Below are 9,940 nucleotides of genomic sequence, written 5' to 3' on the forward strand. Positions count from 1 at the left end.
GAGCCGCTTCGGAAACAACATTAATACACCTTCAAAAGATACAGAGATTCTCATCTTGTCTAACAAATGTGAGTTTGTTTACAGAACTGAAATACAAAATGGTAAAATTATCTACCAGCTATAACCTACTGAAAGAACTTGATTTTCAATCTACAAAACAAGATTCATAATTCTGTTAAAACTTTGGCAAGATCAATGAGTTGCTTAACAAATTTATTTCGCCACACGGATTCTCTTGTCTCGGAGAGGAAGAGCAATCGGTTGCTGAGCTTGGTGAGGATGGTCTGGTCCTTTGTACACTTTGAGGTGATTGAACAGATACCGGCCAAGCTGTAAATAATATTTATCTTAAATTAAAAGGGGGTAACAATTAAATAGGCGACTCCATCAATCAGAAAGCATAGAAACAGAAGAAATTTCATTCAGAGATCCACATGGACTAACACTTCCTTTGTTTTCTTGCTCTATTTTATTTTCCCAAGGGTCAATGTGGGTGTAGAATTGTACTTTCTTAATGTATGCACGGAAGCCCTAACACATGGGCTGAAGTGAGACAACGTATAGACTCTTCAGCTGTGTGGGAGGCGGCTCAAGGTCGTGAGACAAGTAAAAAAGATACGGTGTCTAAGAATATTGTGCATTTTTTGTACTTCTTTTATTAATGATAGTCTATTGTGCACTTTGCGTAAATAGTTCAAGGCTCAGGTTTCCAAGAACTTTGATAAAAAAAATTGAATCATATTCAGAAACCATGAGGCTGGAAACTAAGTTTTAACTTGCTGATGTAGCATGTTAAATATCGCTTTTAAGAATAATTTTTAGGAAATTATAGAAAATAACATCACAAAAAAACACAAATTTTGATTATAACACCACAAAATTAAAACTTTTATTATAACACCACAAAAAAACCAAAAAATTTCAATTTCACCACCACTTACTAACGCCATCCAAAAAACCGTTAGTGGGCCCCACATAGTATACGTGTCAGTTATATATTGGATTAAAAAAACATGAAAAACCCTAAAATCCTAACCCAGCCACCGTACTCACCACCGGCGTCGGTTTCCCCCGCCCACCGCCACTGCTGGTTTCCCCAGCCCACCACCCTCGACTGACCACCTGAACGACGCACCACCCTAACCCTTAAACGCCGTATCCAACTCAGCCTTAGCCCCGATTTAATTCGGTTTCTGGAAACGGGTTAGGGTTCAGGTGAGGGCGGTTTTTGGGTTGGTGTGGGTTGGGTTTCGACGACGACTCTGGGTAGGGGAGAGGATTTCGGCGACAATGATGGTGTGGGAGAGGATTTCGGCGACGTGGGTGGTTTTTGGGTTGTGGGAGAGGATTTCGGCGACGTGGGTGGTTTTCGGGGAGGGGGAAGGCAAAATTCGGCGGCGTGGGGTGGTTTTGCCAGTTTTGGTGGGGGAGATGGGTGTCGGCGGCCTGGGTTACGGTGTTGGCGGCTGAGGCAAAGTAGCGCCGATGGTGGGGCTAGTTGGGTTAAGGGATTATCTTTTTTTTTTAATTTTTTTTTTCTTTTTATTAATTCAATTTTTTAAACCTATAAGCTTTTGACACGTGTCAAATTAGGGGCCCTAAATTTGTGAGTTTTTTTGTGGTGTTATAATAAAAGTTTTTTTGTTTTTTTGGTGGTGTTATAATTAATATTTGTGTTTTTTTGTGGTGTTATTTTCTAAAATATCCTAATTTTTAAAGGGTTTTTCTCGTTTTTGGGAAGTCAAATGCAGTGACTTGCAGAAACATCTAATGTGGCCTAGTTGGAGGAAATTAATTACAGTGACGAAAAGGATTTCTAAATAAATTGAGGGGGGAACATGCAAGATAAAATTAAAATTCCCAGAATCTGAAACCTCCTGGCAATTTCAAGTCTGGTGGTTTACTGTTGTTTAAAGCAAAAACAAATATCCAGACAATCAGAGCTTCTACAATAGGTTATAATTCGAGTACTAAGGCAATGAAGGATTCCTCAGATTGGGGCAGGTTCACAGTGCTCATATAGGTTGAGGTCTCTCTTCTTGTTAAAAAGCTCATTTTTCCACCCACCACAACATCTCATTTAAATCTACTAAAAAAAAATAATGCATCCTTGATGTGGCAGAATCACGGAACAGGATGTATTTAGATCATTCATAATTAGAAAACATTGCCTAGGTCATTGCACAGAAAATACACAATATTTTCTGTAGTCAATCAATATGCAACACGTTTTCCTTCATGTCACACACACACACACATTCAGCTGCTCTCCAGAAAAACAGCATTAATACATATCACGCCTTTACTTGGCTATTGGTGTTAGACATAGGTACACTTTCAACATCCAAGTCATAAATTTGGATATTTTCTTTTTTGAAAGATAAATTTGGATATTTTCAACATACCGAGGTGTCAAGGATCCTACAAGGTGTTTTTTCATATAAAGAGTCTGAATAACATAGGTCAAAGAAACATATGCAATTTTCATAGAGGTGGTGGTATATCTATATCATTACATGCATGTTGGGTAAAACCGTAAAAGTTGTATGGTTCAGTTTATTTAAACCATTATATCCAATTACCTAGTGTTTTGTGAGCTGCGGATTATTAGCCAGGAAGAATTAAACTTTATCATAAATAAAAGAAGATACAGCCGAAATCACTTACCCTTCCTTTAGGAAGCATGCCACGAACAGCATGCTCAACAATCCTTTCAGGAATTCTTTTCTGAAGTTGGTCAAAAGTTTCCTCTTTCATACCACCTGGCCTTCCTGAATGCCTCCTGTATAATTTCTGTGTCCTCTTTTTACCCGATACAGCAATCTTATCAGCATTTACCTGTAGTTTTTCAAGTACAGCGAAAGCCAATTAGCTGGTAGATACTTCATGCCTATACTGCATGTATGTGAGTAGCAAAACCTATATGAGCCTTAATATGACCAGATCTAGTATGCAAATAGTGGTGAGAATAGCACAAATGACCTGAATCAGCATCTGGAAATAATGATCTCTCGTCCACACTATCATATGACTTATTCGCCTGTGGTTTGACTATTGTCTAAGTATAAATTGCCTGATAAAAAGAGTTTTTTGCACTTCAATATCTTGAAAGCACCCGAATTCCCAATAGTTCAAGCTTATTGTTATAGATATGCAGGGTGAAAGTTATGCACATTAAAACAATACCTAGTCATTTATTACAAAGAAAAATATCAGAATTTCACTGCCCTCTATATTATCAACATTTTGCTAGGCAGGGAGCAGGTGTGCCTAGGCGCTGAGAAGAGCAATGATCCTCTTCTTTTTCTTTTTCTTTTTTTTTTTATTTTTTTTATTTTTTTTTATTTTTTTTAATTTTTTTAATTTTTAATTTTTTATTTTTTATTTTTTGTGAGAGAGGCAATTTTGATGAGGTGAGCAAATTTTTTACACAAAAAAAAAAAATATCTATCTTTAACTGCACCTCACTTCAATAAGGCACGCCTAAGGCTCAGAAAAACCCCCCATCACCATGATGCACCTTGAGCCTATTATGCATCGGCAAGGTAAGGCAAGCTTTTACACAGGGTCCCTTGCTGTCTCACTATTCACTAAGAATCCATAAGTAAGGAACAAAGCTGTTTAACTGGCTAATAACAGTTTTGAAGAGCCAAGATCCACTCAATCAAATTAAGAAAGTTTGCCAGGGCATATCAAAAGAACAAAAAGTACCATATTTCCGGTGTACCCCACACTTATCTTAGCTCTCCCAATCTCCTGTTAGTAAAAAAGTAATTTTCCTGAACATCTCCATTCATTTCTAAAAGCACTAATAAAGAGTGAAGGAATTGTTATTGCACGCAGATGAAAATACTGTCAACATTCGAGTATCGGAGAAAAGCTATAGTACTATATAACAACAAATTTGACATCCATGAACTCTCATCTTGAAGCTTTAATTCTCAAGTGAAAACAAGCTATATGATGTATCACAAACTTTCTGCTGGTTTCCTACGGTATGGAAAATAGACAACAATTTTTAAAATTTGAGGTTTTGCCTTCTTTTCTTTTAAATTGTAACACTGGCCAGCCCCGCAGGTATGAGAGGAACTAATGAACGCATGTAACATAGCTATGAAAAGGAGGATGCAAGAGACAAGGTCACATGGTTTATAAGCCTAAACATCTGACAAATAGCATACCACAATTACAAAGGCTCCCATGTCAACACTTGGAGTAAAGGAAGCCACATTCTTCCCACGAATATGTACTGCTATAATCGAGGCCAACCTCCCAAGAATCAGATCCGTGGCATCAACAACATACCATGTCTTGTCGGTAGGGACATGATCGGCAGCTTTAGGATACCAAGTTTTATTCCAAATATCCTGGAAGCAGAGGGAATAAAAAATAATAAGCATGAGTCAAACAAATTGATTCACAAATTTTTTTAACCAAATAACAAGATTATCAGCCACATAAAAAATAGTATTGCTTGATTGTGAGGACAAGGTACAAGTTAGACATTTCTCCACATAAAATTATTATGTGCTAAATGTGGTGAATTTAAGGAGATATCAATAAATATATAATGTGCGAACATGACTTTTGATGGAGACCATATTCATTAGCTGCCTAGACCTTGAAGTAATTTAGATAAGCACAAAGAGGAGGAAAAACAAGGGGTATGCACATTCACACTCCACCAAGGCTTCAATACAAGTTCAATCTTAACAAAGGGAAAAACAACACAGTTCTTTCTGGGTTTGGCAAGCTGCAATTTCAATTCAAAGGCCTGATTCTTCAGAAAAATATTATTCTGTCATTCTTCGTGACTGAATAATAATCGCAATTACTCAAGTAGGAATAGCTACTTCAAAGAAATCAACTTTATAATTCGTTAACAATTTTGCCGATGAAGGAACATCCCAAGGCAAACACCATCTAAATGGAACATGTGCAGAAATTAAAACCATTTGTATTAATAAGAATGAAAAACCTAAATCTTCCTAGTAAAATCTAATGCCATAATTACACCACAAAAATTCCCTGACATGAGTATCCAATAACACTACCTACACAAACAGCTTACAATATGATTGATGTAACTATCGACATTGGGTTAATGATTTCCACACTCAGTTTTATTTCCAGCTTTTTCTATACTCATTTTTGTTGGCTTTCCCAACAGCAAAACAAATTCGCGTAAATCGGTTTCGTGGCATTGTAATTAAACACTTAAAACAGCTCCAACCACTCAATCCATTGCAGAATTATACTCAACAACCCAAAATGCCAACTCAAAACATAATCAACATATTTTTAGCCCAAATTCATGCCCAAATGTCACCAAAAAAGCCTTATTAAGCTAGTTACAGTTCCAGTCAATAATTAGCCTCAATCTTCAACAACCCACAACAGAATTGCCTAAAATATGACTCCCACTACACCAAAAACAAGCATAATAGGAGTTTATCAAACCACAAACAGATTCAATTTATTCATTAACAAAACATAAATAACAACGGTCAATGCGTGATTTTGTCATACATTCCGAAACTAAAACCCCATTAGTAAATATAGTTAGCTCTCGCGTTTGCATATATCAAGACCAATAAAATCAATAATTGAGAAATTACTCATATGAAAATAAACAAAAAGACATTGCAGAAATTGAAAGGAGGAGAGAGAAAGTTAGTTACAGGGCCAGCAGCTTCATCAAGAGTAAACATCCAGCGCTCGGCTAAAGGAACATGAGGTATAGCAAGCTCTTTTTTCACTTCCTTTTTGAGTTGACGCCATTGCTCAGTACATGACTTAGTGGATGCTTGTGGGCTGACAATTGCTGTTGTCTTCGTTAAGCCAGGAAATCTGAAAACTGGAGTTTGCTTTAACTGGGTTCCGAAGATGGATTTCTGGGTTTGTGTTGATGGAAATGTTAGGGATGAAGCGCAGGCCATTGCCGCCATTGTTGTATGTGTCTCTGGAGCTCAGAGAGAGAATGAAGGGGCCAAGAATTGGATAAGATGACACTCAATGGTGCACACTCGCAAGGTAATGAAACTAGGATTTTGAAGATAGGGGAGATAAATAAAACCCCCCAATTCAAGTTCAGCCGATTTAGGTTCGTGGTTGGGTTCGGGTTCCAATCTCGATTAAAAAAGGCTCAAAAAGTTATAGGTATTTCTCTTGGAAAATTTGTCAATTACCACTAAAAGTGGAGTATCTAATTTGCGGGTTACAAACATTTTATTATATTTTTGCAAATTACAACAACAAAAAAAAGACACGCAATCAAAATTCAATTTTCGGCCACTTTTACTGAAATATGACGTCATTAATCATTCAATGATATAAAAACTAACCCCTAACCAGTACTAGTTTGGATCATTTATTGATATAATGACGTCATATTACGGTAAAGTGGTCGAAATTTGGTTGTAGTTTAGAATGTTGGATGACTTTTTTGGTTGTACTTTGCAAAAATAATAAACGTTAATGGTTGTAACCCGCAAAGTGAATACTCTTACATGTTGTAATTGGCAAAATTTTCAATTCTCTTTTGTAACCCACTACTTTTAATTTTTAGCTTTGGTGAATTGCAAATATATTAATTATCTTTGGTAATCATGAATTATTATTTTAACTTATTTATAACATTAATGATAACTTTTTATTAAATGTTAAAGTGTTTAACTATAGTTAGTTTTCTTTGTTTTTTTTTTTTTTTAGTTGACATTTATTAAATTTCTCTCTTTTTGAACCTAGCTAGATAACTTAGTCTTCTACTAGCTCTCCTCATGCTAGGTTATTTTGGCCAAGTTTGCCATGGTAATTTCATCTTTGTGCCTAATGAAATGATATTCAAACTACCATTCCATATCGCTCCATGATTGAATGGAATTTTGTGAAAGAACCATTTGAAGGTTGTACTAATTAGTGAGCTAAGGAAGTCTTAAGTTTTAGAAAGTCATTATCAGCAGCTTCTGGCATGTGAATCTAGCAAAATGTTCTCATGCGGTCATGTTATTATCACTAGAGAACAATGAAATAAAATCAGGGAATTTGTAACTTGCGAATAAGAATCGGCTATCAATCCAATATGAATAAGGTTTCCTAAAGCTCTTCTTAGATCCCCATGTTGACAATATCCGCTCTTTAATTTGAATCATATCTTCAAAAACCTACCTTAACCAAGGATCCTGGTTGATATTTTCATAGTTTTGTGGATTATTTAGATTTTGGTTTAATGGGTAGGTATGGCCAGGATTGTAATCTCCATGATTTCCAATTCTATAATTCACATTATGGTCTTCAGTCATGTTGTTCCCCATATTTAGAGTCTAATACATGTCATCACTTGTAGGTGCATGCATATGTGGTCTAGGTCCCATCACTTCCATTGCTGGGTTCATGGATTGATCTTGGAACATCATATTTAATTTTGCCCCGTAGGATTCGATTAGAATTTGATCTGTTGCGGTTCATTTGTAATATATTATTGGTTTATTAGTTATTGGTTTTCCGAAGGGATATTAAGTAGGCGATGCCCTACCACCATTTGGTTTAGGAGGAACAACTTCCATTGAGGGATTTTATGGATTAGTCTCTTAACCCAGCCCCTTCCCATTGGGACAATTAGATGTCGAATATGGCACACCCACTGGTAATATTATTGGTATAGCAAATGCATTTTGGCGATCGTTCTGGTTCCAGCCTGTTTTGAAGCCGACACTAAAACTTTCATCTCTTTGATTCATCCCTAAGCCTTCATCATTGGCAAGTGGAATAGACTTGCTTGAAGTTCTAGGCTAAGGACCTGTTCTCTTCGGCTTAATTTCAATTCATTTAAGTTATTAGTTTCCTTCTCTCATAAACAGTTCAGTTCACTTTAATTTAGTTCAGTTCAGCTCAGTTCAGTAAATCAACAGGCCCTAACTACACAAAGCATTTTGTGTTCCTACTTGTGTATTCAAATTTTGACATGGTCTCCTAAGTTCTTTAACCTATACAGAGTCTTTCATTAGTTTGTCTATAACTTGTGACCTTACCTTGATTTTCCATCATTCTAAGCAACTTGTCATTAAGTTGGTTATACGAATGGTTCTAGGCAACAAATTAAACGATCTCTGTTGCTACACTTTTAGAAAGGGCAACGTTAGTAGCGTTGAGTTCATTTATGGCACTCATGTGGTATCATTTTAGGACGTTTTCCTTCTCTTTTATAGCTTTTCTCTTCAAATAATGCCTTAGTTTCGTTCATTTATGTTTTAGTTCCTTCGTTTCCCTTATTTTGTGTTTTCTTGTGATTTAAGGGTACTTTCATATTTTCTACTCTACTCGCTTTACTTTCTTTTATTGTAGGTCTTGTTTGGGGCTCAGGATAAAATTTAGAAGATTCTCCAAGTCTTTTGCATGCTCGGAACGAGATCTCATATCATTTGGTTGCCTAAAGATCAAGCTAAGAAGCAATCTCCTACTCATGGCTTAGTGCTCTCATGCAATGCTCTCATCGCAGGTCTTGGTCATGAACACGCAAAAATGAAGATTTGAAGGCTGCCCCCCTCGTGAGCATCATGTGAGAGTGTCGGTGAGGGCCAGGGCATGCTTGTGTGTGCAAGAACCAAAGCAAGGGTCATGTGTGTGTGTGTGTGCTATGCTATGTGAGGGGTGCGTGAGTGAGTAGGGTGACCATGATGGTCACATACCTTGTGGTGCGTGCTTGTAGACCCTAGCCGAGCTTGAGTGCTTTGCTTCCTATATATAGCCTAGTCCTTTCTATTTTTGGGGCATGACGTTTTTGCTAGTACATTTTAGCATTTTCCAAATTTAGTAGAGAGAGAAAGTAGAGAGAGAAACACTTAGATACTTGATTTGTACTTCAAATTACATCATTCAAGCTTGGATGTCCCGTTAATCAATGGTAATTTGTGAGATTTCCTTCCTTTAATTCTTCTCTTTTGGTTTAATTCTAGTATTGATATTGGATAATTGTTTGATTTAGTTCAATTTCTTGATTAGTTGCTTAATCATTTGATTTTCTCTTTGATTGGTTGAATATGATGATGATCATGATTAGCTTTGTTTTGTTTCTTCAATTCATAATGATTAGTGAGTAGATTTCTTAGCTAAGGTGTTGGGGAAGCATGTTTGATTGGCAGTTTGTTACTAATTTAGGGATTTTGATCAATAGATTGTTGTAATTAAATTGATTAACGAATTTATGCATGTGTTTAGCATAATAGGATTGATCAACCTAGAGTTATAAACTTGATTGCAAATATTGATGATCTTGGTGACATGACCACTTGATTTGAGATTGTTAATTTTCAACTTGTATGAGTTGTGATTCTACTAATTTTGTCATCCATAGTGGAAACCTAACTTGACAATTAGTCTAGATAGCCTTTCAAACTCGTTGAATGCAATTGTCATTAGTCCTTGCAACACATATATATTGCTTCGATTCACCCCCAATTTGGCACTTCTATCATGATTACACGTGGAATTTAATCACTAGCATCTTTGTGATTGATTTTTCCTCTATTACCTGCTTTGTTTGATTAGCTTACTTCACTAGAATTCACACACTCGCTTCGAGGTAGCTTAACGCATAGAATATAGTAATTGACCCCCCATTCCTTGTGGATCAACTTGAACTTACCCCTATACTAGGAGTAGGTTTGGTTAATAAATTTGGTTGAATTGAGAAGGCTAGCCTAACGACCCTAGTTTCACCCTTTGTCATTGAGCCGTTGAGAATGCCATTAAAAGACATCTGTTTAGTTATGGCTAAGTGTGATCCGCTAGAAATAGTGAATTGATAAGGTTTCTAGCTGGTTCAGTTCATCACGATGTAGTTGTATTTCAAGATCCAAAATTTACTACAAGGAAAAGACCCATTAGGGACGGAAATTTCTGTCACTAGACATAAAAATTCGGTCACAAATGGACTTTAGCA

The 9,940-nt window shown here is 36.4% G+C and overlaps 1 protein-coding gene across 1 annotated transcript; it reads right to left on the reverse strand.

Annotated features, from left to right (window-relative positions):
- Positions 1-7: 7 nt before the first annotated feature.
- Positions 8-6,081, reverse strand: LOC110737849 (50S ribosomal protein L13, chloroplastic-like). The gene is made up of 4 exons (XM_021918194.1): positions 5,682-6,081; positions 4,182-4,367; positions 2,668-2,838; positions 8-330 (listed from the first exon to the last, which is right to left on the reverse strand). Exons 1-4 carry the CDS (start codon positions 5,946-5,948, stop codon positions 214-216), a joined length of 741 nt encoding a protein of 246 aa, XP_021773886.1. The 5' UTR covers positions 5,949-6,081; the 3' UTR covers positions 8-213.
- Positions 6,082-9,940: the final 3,859 nt, after the last annotated feature.

This window comes from Chenopodium quinoa, unplaced genomic scaffold, assembly GCF_001683475.1.
Source record: "Chenopodium quinoa cultivar QQ74 unplaced genomic scaffold, ASM168347v1, whole genome shotgun sequence".
NCBI lineage: Eukaryota > Viridiplantae > Streptophyta > Magnoliopsida > Caryophyllales > Amaranthaceae > Chenopodium > Chenopodium quinoa.

Bases quoted from the DNA above. Each gene is read 5' to 3' on its own strand.
- LOC110737849 (XM_021918194.1), bottom strand. From the start codon at position 5,948: ATGGCGGCAATGGCCTGCGCTTCATCCCTAACATTTCCATCAACACAA. The intron at 4,368-5,681 runs GTAACTAACTTT...CTCTGCTTCCAG, and splicing joins TTGATGAAGCTGCTGGCCCT to GATATTTGGAATAAAACTTG. The intron at 2,839-4,181 runs GTATGCTATTTG...GAAAAACTACAG, and splicing joins TGGGAGCCTTTGTAATTGTG to GTAAATGCTGATAAGATTGC.